Genomic DNA, 19,808 nt, shown 5'->3' with positions numbered 1-19,808 from the left:
AAAATATGCAAAGATTTCCATGTGGCCGCTCTGCAAATTTCTTGTGGCGAAATTTGCTGACATTCTGCCAGGATGCCGCCTGAGATCGTGTAGAATGTGCCTTAATACCCAACGGTAAGGACTTGCCACTCAACAAATATGCAGAATTTATGGTTTCCTAGATGCCATATTACCCCTTTTTGGGCTACTCGAAAGAACGAATAGATGATCCGAGACACGAAAACTATTAGTGACCTCTAAATAATGCATCAAGACCCTGCGAACATCCAACTTCTTTAGGTCTGGTCGATATCAGAAAAAGATGGGAGCTGTACTGATTGATTGAGATGAAAAGAGAAACAACCTTTGGCAAAAAGGAAGGAACCGTTCGCAAGGAAATTCTGGAATCAGAAATCCTTAAGAAGGGTTCCCTACAAGATAAAGCCTGAAGCTCAGATAATCTACGAGCCGAGGAAATTGCAACAAGAAAAACAACTTTCAAAGTAAGATCCTTTAAGGTTGCGTGTTCCAAAGGTTCAAAAGGTGCAGCACACAAAGCTTTGAGGACTAAATTTAAATTCCAGGAAGGACAAGGATGTCTGAATGGAGGGCGCAAATGCTTTGCTCCCCGAAGAAAACTAGATATATCCGGATGCGACGCCAACGGTCGACCCCGAATGGTACCCTGCAAACAACCAAGAGCAGCAACCTGCACCCTCAAAGAGCTACACGATAAGCCCTTAGCTAAACCAGCTTGAAGAAAACACAAAATATCCAGAACGGACGCCCGAGTAGGAACAACATCGTGGTCTAAGCACCAGGACTCAAAAACCTTCCATACTCGAACATAAGACAAGGAAGTGGAAGTTTTACACGATTGTAAAAGTGTAGTTACCACAGCATCCGAATAACCTTTATCCTTCAGACGCTGCCTCTCAAAAGCCATGCCGCTAGACAGAAGCGATCGACCTGATCGAAACAAATGGGCCCTTGATAAGAACATAAGAAAATGCCATACTGGGTTAGACCAAGGGTCCATCAAGCCCAGCATCCTGTTTCCAACAGTGGCCAATCCAGGCCATAAGAACCTGGCAAGTACCCAAACACTAAGTCCATTCCATGTTACCATTGCTAATGGCAGTGGCTATTCTCTAAGTGAACTTAATAGCAGGTAATGTACTTCTCCTCCAAGAACTTATCCAATCCTTTTTTAAACACAGCTATACTAACTGCACTAACCACATCCTCTGGTAACAAATTCCAGAGTTTAATTGTGCATTGGGTAAAAAAGAACTTTCTCCGATTAGTTTTAAATGTGCCCCATGCTAACTTCATGGAGTGCCCCCTAGTCTTTCTACTATCCGAAAGAGTAAATAACAGATTCACATCTACCCATTCTAGACCTCTCATGATTTTAAACATCTCTATCATATCCCCCCCTCAGCCGTCTCGTCTCCAAGTTGAAAAGTCCTAACCTCTTTAGTCTTTCCTCATAGGGGAGCTGTTCCATTCCCCTTATCATTTTGGTAGCCCTTCTCTGTACCTTCTCCATCGCAATTATATCTTTTCTGAGATGCGACGACCAGAATTGTACACAGTATTCAAGGTGCGGTCTCACCATGGAGCGATACAGAGGCATTATGACATTTTCCGTTTTATTCACCATTCCCTTTCTAATAATTCCCAACATTCTGTTTGCTTTTTTGACTGCCACAGCACACTGACCGACGATTTCAATGTGTTATCCACTATGACACCTAGATCTCTTTCTTGGGTTGTAGCCCCTAATATGGAACCCAACACTGTGAAATTATAGCATGGGTTATTTTTCCCTATATGCATCACCTTGCACTTATCCACATTAAATTTCATCTGCCATTTGGATGCCCAATTTTTCAGTCTCACAAGGTCTTCCTGCAATTTATCACAATCTGCTTGTGATTTAACTACTCTGAACAATTTTGTGTCATCTGCAAATTTGATTATCTCACTCGTCGTATTTCTTTCCAGATCATTTATAAATATATTGAAAAGTAAGGGTCCCTATACAGATCCCTGAGGCACTCCACTGCCCACTCCCTTCCACTGAGAAAATTGTCCATTTAATCCTACTCTCTGTTTCCTGTCTTTTAGTCAGTTTGCAATCCACGAAAAGACATCGCCACCTATCCCATGACTTTTTACTTTTCCTAGAAGCCTCTCATGAGGAACTTTGTCAAACGCCTTCTGAAAATCCAAGTATACTATATCTACCGGTTCACCTTTATCCACATGTTTATTAACTCCTTCAAAAAAGTGAATCAGATTTGTGAGGCAAGACTTGCCCTGGGTAAAGCCAAGTTGACTTTGTTCCATTAAACCATGTCTTTCTATATGTTCTATGATTTTGATGTTTAGAACACTTTCCACTATTTTTCCCAGCACTGAAGTCAGGCTAACCGGTCTGTAGTTTCCCGGATCACCCCTGGAGCCCTTTTTAAATATTGGGGTTACATTTGCTATCCTCCAGTCTTCAGGTACAATGGATGATTTTAATGATAGGTTACAAATTTTTACTAATAGGTCTGAAATTTCATTTTTTAGTTCCTTCAGAACTCTGGGGTGTATACCATCCAGTCCAGGTGATTTACTACTCTTCAGTTTGTCAATCAGGCCTACCACATCTTCTAGGTTCACCGTGATTTGATTCAGTCCATTTGAATCATTACCCATGAAAACCTTCTCCATTACGGGTACCTCCCCAACATCCTCTTCAGTAAACACCGAAGCAAAAAAAATCATTTAATATTTCCGCGATGGCCTTACCTTCTCTAAGTGCCCTTTTGATGAAGTAGGTTCGGAAGATCCAGGAACCTCAGAGGAGCCTCCACCGCCAGATTGAACAGATCCGCAAACCATGGACGGCAGGGCCACGCAGGAGCTACTAGAATGATGTCTGTCAGATGTAGTTCTATTCATCTGAGGACCTTGCCGATTAGTGGCCAAGGAGGAAACACAAAGTAGAACATTCTTCGGCCAAGGCAGCACCAGAGCATCTACTCCCTCCGCTGCCGTGTCTCTGCGACGAGCAAAGAAGCGTGGAGCTTTGGAATTCTTTAATGTTGCCATGAGATCCATGCAAGGAATGCCCCACCGGTCGCAGATTAACTAAAAGGCTTTGTCTGCCAGTTCCCACTCTCCTGTATCGAGACTATGTCGACTGAGAAAATCCGCATGAATGTTGTCGACCTCGGCAATGTGGGACACCGCTATGCTGACTAGGTGCTGTTCCACCCAACAGATCAACTGATGAGCTTCCAACGCAACAGACTGGCTTCTTGGTTCCTTCTTGGCGATTGATGTAAGCAACCGTGGTCGCGTTGTCGGATAGTACGCGGACCGATTTCCCCTTGAGGAGCGGAAGAAACTTCTGTAAAGCCAGTCGAACCGCTCTGATTTCCAAGCGATTGATGGACCACTGAGACTCCTCTGGGGACCATTGACCTTACACTGACTTTCTCAGACACACTGCCCCCCAACCGGAAAGACTGGCATCTGTTGTCACTACGGTCCACTGAGGAACCACCAAGGGAACTCTTCGGGTCAAATTATCTGAAATCAGCCACCAATCCAAGCTGGATCGAGCAGACTCTGTCAGTGGAAGGGGAATGTGAAACCGTTCTGACACTGGGTTCCAATGGGAAAGCAATACCGATCGCAAAGGACACATGTGAGCAAAAGCCCAGGGAACGAGTTCCAATGTCGAGGTCATGGAACCCAGATGCTTGGACAAAAATAGTTGTACCTGACCTTGTAATTTTAGAATGTGTTCTGATGTCAGGAAAACTCTGCCTTGACGAGTATCGAACAGAGCTCCCAAAAACTCCAATGACTGGGAAGGAACTAGCCGACTCTTGGTCAGATTGACAACCCATCCGAGGTTTGAAGCAACTGAAGCAGCCGGTGAATCGCTTCCTGACAAAGGACCTTCGACTTCGCTCGAATCAGCCAATCGTCCAAATAAGGATGAACCAACAATCCTTCTCGACGAAGCTGCGCTGCCACCACAACCATTATTTTGGTGAATGTCCTGGGTGCAGTCGCTAGGCCGAAAGGTAGGGTTTGAAACTGGTAATGACGACCTAGGATTGAAAACCACAAGAACTTCTGATGATCGGATCCAGATGTGGAGATACGCCTTCGTCAAATCCAGAGATGCCAAAAACTCCCCTTGATGGACCACAGCGATGATAGATCTCAATGTCTCCATACGGAAGCGGGGGATCCAAAGGCACTTGTTCACTCTCTTTAAATCGAGTATGGGCCAAAAAGTTCCTTCTTTTTTGGGAACCACGAAATAAATTGAGTAACGGCCCTTTCACTGTTGAGACAGAGGAACAGGAACGATTGCACCGATGTCCAATAGATGCCGTAACATCTCCTCTACCGCCTGACACTTGGTTGAGTACCCACATGGGGAAACCAGGAACTTGGGATTGGGACAGCAAGCAAAATCTAAAGTGTAGCCGTGTCTTATCACAGAGAGAACCCACTGATCCAATGTTATTTTGGTCCACTCCTCGTAAAACAGGGACAACCTGCCTCCAATAACTGGAATCGAAGAGTGAACCAGCATCACATCATTGTGAAGGCTTTCCACCCTGTGTGGACTGGGAGGTACCTGGTCTACCAAAACGTCGCCCACGAAAGGACTGAGACCACGACTGCTGCTTGGTAGAATGTTGTTTAAAAGAGGGAGTGGACGCCCGAGAAGCCCTACGCTTTCGACCCCCGTGAAACCGAGATTTCGAGGAAAAAGAGACCCTCTGTTTCAGCCGATCTTCTGGTAAGGGATGAACCTTATTCTCCCCCAGAGACTGAATCAGATCCTCTAGCTCCTTGTCAAACAATAGTTTGCCCTTGAAGGGAAGAGATCCTAGATGGGACTTGGAAGATACATCTGCTGACCAGTTTTGAAGCCACAATAGACGATGGGCGGAAACAGCAGATACCATGGTCCTAGAAGACGTGAAGAGTAAATCATAAAAGGCATCCGCACTGTAAGCAATGACCGCTTCAAGACGGCCAGCTCGAAGGGCTTCCATCTCTGAGAGTGAATCATTGGCCTGAAGCTGTTGCAGACAGCGAAGACCCGCCCTCAAAGAAAAATTATACACATAGTAACTCGAACTCCAAGAGCAGAGACTTCAAAAATCTTTTTTTTTTTTTTTAACAGAAGTTCCAGCTTTCTATCCTGCAAATCTTTTAAAGCAGTTGCACCTGTAACCGGGATGGTGGTCTTTTTAGTAACGGCTGAAACCGCTGCATCCACCTTGGGAATATGAAGGAGCTCTAAAGCTTTTTCTGGTAAAGGGTATAGCTTGTCCATAGCCTTTGCTACTTTCAGACCCAAACCAGGGGTATCCCTTTCCCGAAAAATCAAGTCCGTGGCCGAAAAATGAAAAGGAAAGGAGGAGGGCAGCCCACGGAGTCCCAACAATACTGGGTCTAAAGAACCAAGACGAGATTCTTCAGGAGGTGCCTCAATACCTAACTCCCCTAAAATAGCTGGAATGAGAGGTGCTAACTCTTCCTTCCGAAAAAGACGGAGTACCTTAGGGTTGTCCCCTTCCACAAGATGGGAACCAAGAGAAGCCCCCTGTGACTGGTCCGGGGTCCCCATCATCTCCCCCCCCCCCTGTGAAAGCTGGGAAGGCTCATCTATGCCATCTAGGCTGTCAGTATTCGAGGAAGTAGTGGAATCAGGTTGAAGTGTCACTAACCTCACAGGCCGCTTACAGGTAGAGGGGACAAGCCCCTCAAAAGACTTGGCCCGTTTTTGGCCTGGGCGGAGAATCCAAAATTGAAGATTTTTCTAGCGCTTTCTTTTTCCCTGCTCTCCGTGCCTTGAAAGCCTTGTGGAGAAGCAGGACAAAATCTGATGAAAGAGAGTCAGAAGAGGAAACTTCTGTATCCCCCTCGGGGATATTCAAGTTAGCTTTTGTGCCCAGCCCTCTTAAGTTGTCCCCCTCAGGGACCTTTGGTTGAGGGGATAAAGGTGGCGGGAGAATCCCCTCCCCCGCCTCAGACAGGGCCGCTAAATTCGCTGACTCGAGGGAATTCAAAATGGCGCCCGTTCCCGTGCTCAGTGGGAACGGGACGACAGAAGGAGACTGTAAACCTTGAAAAACACTGGAGACTGACTGGACCCGTAAAACAACCCCTTTAGGGGTTGTGGAGGCTCCCTCTTCCCCCGACACACAATTAAATCAGAGACCGTCCCTCGACAAACGCGCGCACGCGGCTCCACAATCCCGGCAAGTCCGCGGCATTCTTTTACTTCAGAAAATTGAAAAATATTTTACCACTAAAAAAAAAAAAAAAAAAAAGTGAAAATGATGGCAAAAACAGAAAAAAAGAAACCCGACACGACTGCGAGGGAAGGGAGAGTCCAGGTAAAGGCAAAAAATAAGTTTACAAAAAAATAATTAAAAAAAAAAAATTATTTTATTGTACTTGCCCAATAGTTTCCATGTTCTGGTCCAACTGGGGGGAGTGAGCCGGGCTCCCCGGTATCACCCCCAGAGCTGCACTAGGCTGTTAGTAGGGCCCTCAACCCACAGCTGCAGCAGCCTCTGAAACAAAGGGGGATGGTCCCCTCAGGACCGACAACCCCTGGGAGGCTTGTCTGACTTCCGTCCTTCTTGAAGAAAAAAAAATGTAATAAAGGAAAACTAATTACCTTTACTGTTTATTATTTTCCCCCTTTTTTTTTTTTTAAACTAATTGACTATCATAGACTGTAGGTTTTGCTCCTGCTCCGTCTGCTAGAGACAGAGAAATACTGACGGACTGTAGGTGAAGCCCTGCTATATACATCAGAGTTCTTTAGAATTTCTCTGTCTCTGTCTGCTAGAGGGGGAGCATAACCAAGGAGTCTAGACTGATCCAGGTACGTACAGGGAATTACCTTTTAGCTTTGGATTACAGATACTGTATTTATGTTGTATTTTCCATAATATTCCCAACAACTGCTATGTTTATTATTCTGTACTGTTTTTAGTATGTTTCAATAAAAAAGTTTAAGAAAAAATTCTTACCTTGCCCAAAGGTGTATACATGACCATCTTTTGTTAATGCAACAGAAAACTGTGTCCCACAGGCAACCTTTTTTATTCCAATTCCACAAAGAACATCTACTTTCTAAAAATAAAAGTTTATGTATTTACAGTATGCATAAACCCCTCCCTAAAATCTTGCAATTTCACCTCTGCATTTGCATTTACAGACTGAAGTTAGCTAAACCGAAAACAAGTACTTTTCTATTCATGCATACTGAACACATATTTCAGAAACATATCAAAAAGTCTTAAGTGGTAGTTTATTTAATATGCCCAAGCCTAAAACAGCAGGAACCCTCCTTTCAAATCAGGGTACTTAGGACCCTCTAACTTACAACAGAGACTATTCACTAAGATATACCGAATGCAATAGATGTTAAATGCTATTACAATTTCCCTACAAACTTTTATGCATGCAACCAAACCTAATATAGACACAAACCTGTGGTGAGGATTTAGCAGTGGAATTTCCTAAACCAAGTTTTCCATAATCTCCGTCTCCAAATGCCCACACCATTGAACCATCCACTGAGACAGCTAATGTATGATTTAATCCACAGGCAACCTGTTTACAAGAATTATAATTCATTACTGTTTTGAATGTTCATGCTCACTGCTGCATTTGAACAAAGCAATATCTAGCCTGGTATTTGAGGCCTTAAACAAGATGAAAAATGTCAGGTTTTGCTCGTTTATACAAATATGCATGGTGCAGTGTAGATTTATAGGCCACATTAAATTTCTTCTAAAAAAAAAAAAAAAAAAAAAAAGTTAAGCTCCCAGAATTGCTTGGCAATTTACTGTGTTGAGGTCCTGTATTTTCTATTTTATTTGTTTTTCAGTGATTGATTAGAATAAGGCCTGAAGAAGACTATAGTTACTGATCTGGTGGAAAGAATAATCAGTCATATGACCATAATTCATCCATCTATGAAGAACAATTCAAAAAAGCATTAAAGAATTCTAAAATTATAGTATATATATATATGTTAATTTGTTTTAACAAAGAACTGCCACTACCTCAAGAAGATAACTTGGTAGGTTATCAAAGAACTATGTAATATTATTAAAAAAAAAAATCTCCGTTTACTGGATTTTATCTAACATTAACATAAAATCGAGTTAACATGGAGTTATTTTATTTAGCAGTAAGATCACTGGTGACGCATATCCCATTTCAGTATAAGCCCCTTGAAATAAAGCACTTTTTTTGTTTTCATTGATTTCTAATGAATTGTAAACATGCTGTCAACACACATTAGTAACACATTAAATAGAATACAATTAAAGGGCATTTTTGCTGAAGAGACAGAAAACTGTTCTTCATGTTAGCAGGATTGTATATTAAAACATTGTAAGACATCTTGAAAAACAAAAATATTCTCAGTTTGATTGCAGTTATGTTCCAATTGCCTCCTATTCTCCTTATTGCATTTGCCAAGTATATGCAAATCAGTTGCTCAAGGTCAAATCTATAAGCCGTTGGATAGCTTCAGTAATAGCATGATTTTTGGTCTAGTCTTCCTTCAAGTGGGCACATATTGCAGTTTGCAATGAGATTCACTGTCTGGTTTTGATCACCACAATCACACTTTGGATTGTCTTTGAATGTCCACTTGTGGAGAAGACATGCACAACGGTTAGCTGAGATTCTAAAGTGATTCATGAAGCACCAAATATTTATTGGGAGGTTGAAATCATATGGATTTCTTGTGGGATCCTCAATGAGGTTTTTTGGTTTTTTTTTTTATTGGGAACAGAGTTCTATCGTGAATGCCAATATTAGAACCACTTGCCATCTAGTTTTTTCTCACACTCTCAAATTGGGTTATGGGACCTCAAGGACCATGACGATCTTGTTGCAATGAATACTCTGTGTGTTCTTGGATTATCCTGAACTGTTTTAGGGGGACAGTTTTCAAATTGTTCACATTGGGACAAAGATTGTGCATACATTTTACCCACAGGCTGTACACCAATTCTCAAACTTACTGTGGCATGGAGGAGAAGCCTTATGGTTAGAGCGGCAGGCTGTGAACCAGAGGAATCAGAGTTTTTAAAATCCCACTGCTGCTCCTTATGATCTAGAGCAAGTCATTTTACAACCAGATTGTGAGCCCTCTGGGGACAGGGAAATGCCTACAGTACCTGAACGTAATCCACTTTGATAGTGTCTGAAAAGCGGAATATAAATAAAAATATTGTAGGTACAAAGAGTGTGTAAGTCCTTTCTACTTGTTTTTGCTGGAAAAGTCCATGAATTTAAAATGCAATCTATACATGTGATTTCCTCCCACCACTAGAACATTTCCTCTCAAAGCAGCTAAAAGGATGTGACTTTTAGCCAGAATGAGGGGGACAGTTTTCAGAAAGCTGTTAACTGAACCTCAGAAGTAAATTTACCTACATCTTCTGAAGTACAGTTAACTGCTAGCATGGCAACCTAGTTAGCAGTATCCTGGACCTCCCCTCCCTCCTTCCCCCTTCCTTTCATCCCTCTGAAATGACCAATCACCCCACTCATCCTCTCCCAAAGTGACCAATCTCTAATGCTCCCCCTGCTGCAATCCTCCAAGGATCAAGGAAATTCAGGAGGTGGTGAGCCACCTGTGCTAACTGAGTCTCATCTCTGGCCCAGTCACAATGGCCGCATTCTGTTTAAGGTGACCATTTTTAACATGGCAGCATAAGAAATGCCATGCTGGGTCATGCATTCTGTCTCCAAACAGTGGCCAGTCCGGGAGGCAAGTATCCAGCAGATACCATAAGATGGACCCATTTCCTGTTATTCACTCCCAGTAATAAAGCAGACTTTCTTACCTGTAACAAGTGTTCTCAGAGCACAGCAGGATGATAGTCCTCACACATATGTGAATCCCTAGCTACAGGCTGCTCCTCAACAGAAAAGGGGATCAACAGACACCTATCTAGGTGTCAATGGGCACAACACCACCAGTGCTTTTGGGAACAGAGGAGGAGACAGCCTGAACTCAAACAACGGGCCCTAGGTTGGGAGAGTTGGGTTCTACACCTCAAACAGGTTCCAGAGGACAGACTGGCTGAATCTAGTGTTGCGTCAGCCATCCCTATCCAGACAGTAATGAGATATGAACGTGTGGAGAGAACTCCACATCGCAGCCTTGCAGATCTCCTCCAAGGGAACTGCTGGCAAGTGGGCCACCAATGCTGCTGTGGCTTGACAGAATGAGCCTTGACAAGATCCCCAAGATGCAGCCCCACCTGGGCATAACAGAAGGAGATGCAATCTACTAACCAATTACATATTGTCTGTTTGGCCATGGCAATGCCCAACCTATCCCTATCAAAAGAAATAAAAAATTGGGTGGATTGTCTTTGGAGTGCGCACAAAGAAGCACGAACAAAGGAGCATGCTCCTTTGTGCACAAATGAGTGCATTGAGCGTACTAATTATTTCTGTCTTTTTAATCATGCCACCTACTATATTTCTATTTATTTATTTATAAAATTTTATATACCATCAATTAGAAGGTTCCATCACAACAGTTTACATAGATCCAAGATAATACACATAAAATCAATAAATAAAATCAATAAAAAACAATAAAAGGCTAATACCTTATTCCAACTATCACAGACCAAGGCAGGTATGGCTCATTGGGCTTAGACATAATGCACCAAGACCCAAACCGGTGCTCACCTACATTCCTTTACTTCAAAACCTCAAGAAAAGAAGCTATTCACTTTCCCATGAAGGTCATTGAAGAAAAAAGCTACCATTATTTACGATATTCTCCTAGACTCGTCCATTGATTGTATGTGCATAACTGAATCCTGGAGACAAAGCTCTCTTGAATCTATGCTGCCCCGGTAACTACACTTTCCAACACCTTCCATGCAATGATAGACGTGCTATTCCCCAAGACCTCCATCACCTTTTCCATATCTTATCCTGACCTCCCCAAGTCCATTCGAAATATTACTTCTAGAACATTTAAATTTAATACTTCGCTTAACATATTGTCCCCCTGATCTACTCGCAAATAATTCTGCTCCTTTGCTTGAATATCTTATCACTTCATTACCACATCCTGAAAAAACAATCATCGCAGGTGACTTTAATATGTATGTTGATGACATTCCCCTATCCTCTACAACTGAACATTTTTTAGATACCATGACCGCTTTAGACTTGCTTCAAATTATATCAGCTCCGGGGCGCTGTCGAGCGCGCGTTGCAAATGGACGGGTAAACTCCGAGCTCCTGATATCAAGCCCTCTCCGCCTCGATTTCTTTATGAATTGAGTTGCAGCAGGATATAATTTTTTCTACCTATCGTTTGCTGAAATACTTACCATGACAGCCAGGAAAAAAACAGCAGATCTCAAGCACTACGGCTTTCATAAACAGCCGCCGGAGTTACCGCTGTTGAGTGAGCCGCGAGACGAGGCAGCACCCGATGACGCAGATGGCGGGGATGTGACCACGGAGCAAGGCCCGCTCTTCCCTACCACCGATACCATCAGCAGAGATGAGCTCCGTGGATGGTTCATGGAGATCCGGGCCGATCTTCGCCAGCATCGCAGTGAGTTACTTGCCTCCATGGCAGATCTTAGAGAAGACATGGCGGCATTAGGGAATAGAGTGGATGACCTGGAACAGACCGTAGAGGGGCAGGCAGTTAACATGGCGTCCTGCACCACGCAGTGCCAATCTTTAAAAAACGAAAACCAGGTGATTCTTGAAAAACTGGAGGATATTGAAAACTGCTCTCGACGGAATAACTTAAGAATCCGAGGCATCCCTGAGACTGATCTTTATAAAGACACATTGGAGGTAGCCCAGAAAATATGCATCTTTTTTCTCACTGAGGCTTCATCTGCCCCATCTCCTGACACAGCAGTAAACCCACCGCAAGTCGCGATCGAACGAGCGCTGGGACCCAAGGTGGATAATAAAACTAGGGATATAATTTTCTGCCTTCAAGATTTCCCACAGAAGTCACAAATTTATGCAGTGACACGGAAGCAGCCCACATGGTACTAGGAAGACCTTACCATCGCAATATATCAAGACCTGGCTCCAACCACGCTGAAAAAACATTATGAGCTCCGTGAAGCCACGCAATCCCTGAGGGAAGCACAAGTCCGCTACCGCTGGACCTTTCCTTTTGGCCTCTCCTTCTCGGCGCAAGGTGTTACCTACAGGGTGAAAACTCTGGAAGAGGCAGTTGAGGCCTTTAAAGCTGCGGGTCTCCCGATTACATTTAATCTACCTTTGAAAGACATAATTTTACCGCAGAGGGCTGTCACCACACGCTGGCAAAGAGTGACAAATGGTCGTCATCGTCGTCTTCGTCGCCAGTCTGACGAACCGTGATCATCCCTAAATGATCAAGGCTGACTAACTCATCCTTTACTTTTTCTTTGTTCTCGTTGACTTTATCAGTATTTTTCTTACCGTGTCAGAGATAATGTCCATGGTGCAGCTTGGATTCCCTATCATTCTCTGTTTGAACTGTTGATTGACAAGAAGTATCTTTCTATTTGCCACTATACTGCTGACTAATTTTTATTTCCAGGTTAACTGTTTATTCCTGCTGTTACATGTGAGTGAAAGGGAGAGGGGGCTCATAAGGGGCCGTGTTGATTGCATGTCATTTCACACGCACGCCTATGCCCCTCATGGGAGGGTGTTCTGCCAGATAGGTTGGGCAGATTATTGGTTAATTTTGGGGAAAAACCACCTAGCACAAGCACTTAAATGTATTTTCTATGTGTCATCCTATTTCTTGCTCTTTATTCAGGATAGTGGACTTGTATTTTCATGTTTTCTTATTGCACTGTTATTATTACCTTATGGTTAAACTATTATCTTTAAATGTAAAGGGACTACAAACTTACAGAAAACGTTAACGCCTTTACCAAGAACTACGTGATCTTCATATTGATATAGCAATGCTTCAGGAGACCCATCTGAAAAAGAGGCATGAGAAACTACTTAATTACCCTAACTACCCATCTCAATATTTTGCCTCTAGTTCTGTAAGAGCTAAGTACACGGGAGTTGCTATCCTGGTCTCGGCAAATGTGGTCCATGAAGTGATTCATACGTTCGCTGACCCAGAAGGCCGTATTCTAGCCCTTACTATGCGGAGAGGGTCTGAGATTTTCACATTTGTTAATGTATACACTCCCAACACTACACAAGTTTCCTTCCTGCGATATCTTGAAGAGCGCTTAACCTGAGATGTGGATCACCATTTATTGATCAGAGGTGACTTCAACCTCTCACTTCGACCTAGCTTAGATTCTTCCAGCGCTGGAGCAACCACTACGAGCGCGGCTCGCAGATCTCTTCTTCACCTTATGGATAAATGGAATATTATTGATCTCTGGCGCCAACGATATCCACATTCCCGGCAATATACTTTCTACTCACACCCTCACTCCACCTATACCTGTATTGATTACTTATTGGTCGATAAAAGTCTACAGAATTATGTCAATAGGGTGGAGATAGAACCTATTACCTGGTCAGACCATGCTCCCTGTGTGGCTTGATTTCACTGTCCCGGATGTGACCAGAGGCACCTACTACTGGAGACTCAATGAGAGCCTCTTGGATGATGATAATTATGTGAAGGTGATTGACCAACTATTATCGGAATACTTCCAGAATCAAGATTCATCGGAGACTTCTCCTACTATGATTTGGGAATGTTCTAAGGCATTTGTCAGAGAGGAATTCATTTCCAGAGCCTCATATTGCAAGAAATGCAAGGGAGAAAAAAGATTTCATATCCTCCAAAATATCAAGTCCCTTTCTCGTCATCATATGCTCAACCCCACGCCTTCAATATTCAAACAGTTATCCCACAGCCCTTCAGGCACTTCAAACTCTAGATGCTGATCGTATTGCACACACTTTAAACATCACCAAACAACTCTATTTTGAAGGCGGGAACAAAGCGGGACGGCTTTTGGCGCGCCGTCTTAAAAACACTTTTTCGCAATAGTATAGCTAAAATCAAAAACCCTCAAGGTGTTATACAGACCAACACTGCAGACATTAGTGAATGTTTTGCTCAATTTTAGGCCACCCTCTACAGTGCCTGCACGGATATTTCTCAACAGAAGGTACAGAGAAGGACAACCAAATGATAAAGGGGATGGAACAGCTCCCCTATGAGGAAAGGCTGAAGAGGTTAGGGCTTTTCAGCTTGGAGAAGAGACGGTTGAGGGGGGATATAATAGAAGTCTTTAAGATCATGAGAGGTCTTGAACGAGTAGATGTGACTCGGTTATTTACACTTTCGAATAATAGAAGGACTAGGGGGCATTCCATGAAGTTAGCAAGTAGCACATTTAAGACTAATCGGAGAAAATTCTTTTTCACTCAATGCACAATAAAGCTCTGGAATTTGTTGCTAGAGGATGTGGTTAGTGCAGTTAGTGTAGCTGGGTTCAAAAAAGGTTTGGATAAGTTCTTGGAAGAGAAGTCCATTAACTGCTATTAATCAAGTTTACTTAGGGAATAGCCACTGCTATTAATTGCATCAGTAGCATGGGATCTTCTTGGTGTTTGGGTAATTGCCAGGTTCTTGTGGCCTGGTTTGGCCTCTGTTGGAAACAGGATGCTGGGCTTGATGGACCCTTGGTCTGACCCAGCATGGCAATTTCTTATGTTCTTATGTTCTTAACCAGCAATTGACCGATATCTACAATCCCTCGATCTTCCGGAATTGTCCACCCAACAACAGCAGATGTTGGATAATCCCATTTCTCTGATAGAAGTGCAACAAGCGAGTAAAGCTCTCAAATCTGGTAAAGCTCCAGGACTGGATGGTCTCACTAGTAAATATTATAAGACATATTCTACCACTCTAGCTCCGCATTTGGTAGACATATTTAATGCCTTGAGAGATGGAGTACCTTTAGGCCCTCACTCTAATACCGCAAGTATTTCTGTCATTTCTAAACTTGGGAAAGACCCTTCCCTGTGTGGGTCGTATCGTCCCATTTCTTTAATTAATCTTGATCTTAAGTTATTAGCGCACATCCTGGCTGAGCGCCTCAACGCGATTCTCCTGGGCCTGGTGCATCCCGATCAGGCTGGACTTATACCAGATCGCTCCGCATCGGACAATGTTCGACGTACCATCGATCTTATTTGGTGGACTCGCAAGGAACGCATTCCTAGTACCCTTCTCGCAGTAGATGCGGAGAAGGTGTTGGACATGGTGCACGGGCCATTTTATTTAGCACTCTTTCCAAAATGGGATTTGGCAATTATTTCCTGCAGTGGTTGCGACAACTGTACCATCAGCCAGCTGCTCGAGTGAAGGTCAACGGCGGTTATGGAGCCAGATTTCCAATTGCCAGGGGCACCCGTCAGGGATGTCCACTCTCTCCTCTGCTCTTCACCCTTTTCCTCGAGCCTTTCACCACCGCCATACGTTCAGATATAGGTGTTCAGGGAGTACATCTGGGAGCGCAACAATACAAAATGACGTTATTTGCAGATGATGTCCTGTTTACTCTCACACAACCACGAACTTCTCTACCTGCGGTGCTGGAGGCTATCCAGCGGTTTAGTTCTGTATCTGGTTACAAAGTAAACCTCGACAAATCTGAAATTCTACAAATTAACATTCCACCAGAGGACGTTCATCTTTTACAGTCGCAACTCCCCTTCCGTTGGACCACTAAACCTATGAAATACCTAGGTGTCTTTCTTTCTGCGGATGTGGATCAACTTTTCCATTTAAATTATATGCCTTTCCTAAAGACCATAGACTGTGACTTACTTCGCTGGTATCAAGACTCTCATTCTTGGTTAGGGAGAATCGCCATCATAAAAATGAATATTCTTCCACATCTCTTATACTTATTTCTTACTCTACCAATACACCTATCCGCCACCATCCTGAAATCCACACAGAAGAAGATCTTTGGATTCATCTGGAGGAAACGATCACCCTGAATTTCACGCTCTGTTCTTTATCGACCAAAGGCGAATGGAGGTATGAGTGTACCTAATTTAGAGTGGTACTAAGCCGCTGCTCAGTTGAGGGCCATTCTTCATATACACAATTGTACGCCGCATCCCATCCCACTCCTTGGCAGTGTATTGAACAACGAATTTTAGGAGACATGCCACTCACTGCGATATTCTGGCAACCAAGAGCCTCTTGGAGACGCATACTTACCGTACCACCCTCGCTTCAAACTACTCTCCGCGTATGGTCGCGTTGGAGGGAGAAGTTGGTAGGCATCTCATCTTACTATTTCTCTTCGGCACTATTTCACAATATTCTCTTTCCAGTGGGACTTCCTAAGACAGCCTTCTCACTTTGGAAGAATTTAGGCATTACCACCATGGGTATGTTAATTCACCAGGCCTCTGTTATACCTCTACCCACTCTCTTGGAGCGATACCCGGAGACTTCTTCCCCTTTTCTCGAATATGCACAACTAGCTCATTTTCTTCGGGTAGAGCTATCCTCATCTCCTCTGACTACCAACAAAACCCTGTGAGACATTTTACACGCATCCCAGAGTTGTGAAGGGGGCTGTCTCCAAGTTATATAAACTTCTCCAGGGCACGCATTCAACTAAGCTTCCATGTGCGCTTAAATGGGAACGGGAGTTGAATTTCACATGGCAAATGGAAGAGTGGGAAGATACCTTTGCTATGGCGCGTAAATGCTCCCCATCTGTGCACTTACAGGAACACTGCATGAAAATCCTCTATCAGTGGCATTATGTACCAGAGCGCCTACATAAGCTGTACCCAACCTCTCCCAAGGTATGTTGGAGACAGTGTGGTCAGACGGGTACTTACCTACATATCTGGTGGAGCTGTCCAATAGCGGCTGCATACTGGACCATGGTGACCGAGTTGTTAGCCCGAGTTCTGGGACAGGACATTCCCACCGAGCCTACTATAGTACTTCTGGGAAAACCCATAGAGAACTTTCTCTGTCATTCCCGCAGATTTTGCCAACAAATATTTATTGTAGCACGCATGGCATTAGCCTGTTATTGGAGAAGCCCTCATACACCAACACTTAAGACTATTGTGAATCGCCTACATAACCTTTGACAGCTGGAATACGTCACAGCCCTCAGACATAAACGCCTTTCTACTTATCAGGCTGTATGGTCCCCGTTTGCTACATGGTACCAAGCTTCTGATCCTTCAATACTTTGAGCCAGGTCACTTAATTTTCCATTAGTCACCTTTACATTTTTGTGACATGCTTTCAGTATGTTTCATGAAGATTGACACGACATACAAAGCAATATCGATAGGCTCTCTTCTTGTCATGGTATGTCGTAGTCTTGACACAGATTACTCTTAAGGTTACTGTTTAGATTCCCATTTCTTGTCCACATCCGTACTCAAGATAAACCTTTTGATGTACTCTCCTTATGTCTTATAGATAGTTGTCATGTGTCTGGAATAAGATGTAGCTGATGCTAGTGCCTTTAATCATATCATATAATGCTTACATTACGCATATGTGCTGGTGGGAGGGGGAAGGGTGGGGGATGATTTTTATAGGTTAAAAACGGTTGATAATGTTTATTTTTATAAATGTTCTGCTTTGATTTATCATATTATCAATAAAAGCATTAAATACAAAAAAAAAAAAATTATATCAGCTCCAACTCACAGAGCCTGTACCTTGGTCCGATCATCATATTATACATATATCCTTTCAACTCAAATCAATCAACCACACAGTTTGAAACATCATCTACTCTGATTAAAAAAAACCAACATAGATCCTGATCTGTTTGTCAAAAATGTTTTACCTTCGCTCAATAGTAACATCAGCAATGACCCCAACGTCTTGATAACTAACTGGAATACTGCTCTAGAAAACACTCTAGACTATATCGCTCCTTTACGCATAATTAAGACAAAAAGAAATAAATCCTCAACATGGTGCTCTCATTCACTTTTAATTCACAAGCGTAAATTATGCTCCCTAGAAACAAAGTGGAAAAAAGAAAAATGCTCATAATCTTTCTTTGTATAACGCAGAACTCGCCCTATACCATACGGCAGCTAACGATGCCAAGAAAAAATATTACATATCACATATAGAAGCCTCAAATAACAATCCCAAAACACTATTTAATACAGTAAAGTCTATTACCAATACTAATAATGAACTCAACATGAAACCCTAATTAATGCTAGCTCTCAAACAGAACTTTGCAACTCATTTGGCAACTTTTTTGATAAAAAAAAAAAAAAATCCGAACTATTATCTCAACATTTCCAGCGTCACACCCGACACTTACACCCCCCTATTAAAACCCAGTCCTGGGATTCTTTTGAGACAGTTGCAAGTACTGGAATTCTAAATATTATCTCTAAATGAAACCATCAACGCATCCCTGGTCCTCTTGTCCTTTCAGTTTATTCAAAGCGATTAAGGAAAACATCGCACTTCCCATAGCCAGTATAGTCAGTTTCTCATTTATTAATGGTCATCTTCCAGACAACTTAAAAATTGCAGCAGTAACTCCATCACCATCTCAGGCAGGAACTTAGGGTGTGAACTTAGTATAAAGTGGATAAGTCACTAAGGCCTGGGGCTCGCTGACCCTGTGCGCTGAAGTGGCCGCCACCAAAAACATGACCTGCCGAGTCAGGTACTTCAGATCACAGGTGTTCGGGGACTCAAATGAGCTTTCAATAGCTGAGCCAATACCATGATGAGGACCCAGACACAGCTGGAAGCCTTAAGGGAGGGCTTCAATTGAAACAGTCCCCACATGAAACATACAACTATAGGCTGTACAGAGATGGGCGCACCATCTATACCATGGTGATATGCGCCAATAGCACTAAGATGAACTCTGGCGGTTTTTAAGCCAGTCTCCAATAGGTGTAAAAGGTAATCAAGCAGTTTTTGTGTGGGGCAGGAGAATGGATTTAGGGCCTTCTGCTCACACCACACAAAAAACCTCCTTCACTTCAGTCCGTAGGACTTTCTAGTGGAAGGCTTTGTGGAAACCAGCAGGACCTGAGACATCTCGTCAGAAAGATTAAGGGAATGCAGCATTAACCTCTCAGGCTGTGAGCGACAGGGCCGCAGCCTGCCCTGATCTTGCATGACGACATCCGAGGAAGTTCCCAGACTGATCGGTTTGTGCATGGACAACTCCCACAGGAGTGGAAACCAGACCTATTTATAAATCTTGAATATTGGCTCTAATTCAAATAGTCTCTGTCTTTTTAATTTAGTAAGTACAATATGGGCATTAGAATCGGCAGGTAATGCACATTACCTGCTCATTTTAATGCCTATTAGTATATACATCCTTAAGTGTTGCAATGAGGCAAAACAAATGAAGGGAAATATGGCCAAACAATAGTCATAATGGGATTGATAATGAGTGTCCGGCCCGGTTCTAAACTTGCTTTGGAAGTACAGAGTACATCTTTTCAGCCTGGATGTTTTCGGGTGTCACATAGAATTACGGAAGAAAAGCTTTTGTTTCACTCGGAAATCACGAAAAAGAATTTTCATTTCCACTATCCTCCCGACACCTGCGGGAGGTTTTTCAACCTCTTTGGAGACTTTCATCCAACCTCAGCCGCAATGTCTCCAGCAAATTTGAGCTCTGAGCCAACTTAAACAATTTGAATTCTTTTCCCCAAGCTTCCTCGTAAGCTGATCCAGCAGATTTTCCAATAGTTAAAATAATCGTTTATAAAACATACAA

The 19,808-nt window shown here is 43.0% G+C and overlaps 1 protein-coding gene across 7 annotated transcripts in view; it reads right to left on the bottom strand.

The window, feature by feature from the left end:
* Positions 1-19,808, bottom strand: part of HERC1 (HECT and RLD domain containing E3 ubiquitin protein ligase family member 1) — a 410,083-nt gene that overhangs the window by 41,032 nt on the left and 349,243 nt on the right. For all 7 annotated transcript variants that reach the window (XM_029575639.1, XM_029575640.1, XM_029575646.1 and 4 more), the window contains exons 67-68: positions 7,522-7,644; positions 7,059-7,161 (exon numbers count right to left, since the gene is read on the bottom strand). In XM_029575639.1, coding sequence (XP_029431499.1) covers positions 7,059-7,161; positions 7,522-7,644 — 226 coding nt within the window. The remainder of the gene's footprint in view (positions 1-7,058; positions 7,162-7,521; positions 7,645-19,808) is intronic.

Source organism: Rhinatrema bivittatum, chromosome 13 (genome assembly GCF_901001135.1).
Source record: "Rhinatrema bivittatum chromosome 13, aRhiBiv1.1, whole genome shotgun sequence".
NCBI classification, from domain to species: Eukaryota; Metazoa; Chordata; class Amphibia; order Gymnophiona; family Rhinatrematidae; genus Rhinatrema; species Rhinatrema bivittatum.
This window is presented reverse-complemented; position numbering and strand designations above follow the sequence as displayed.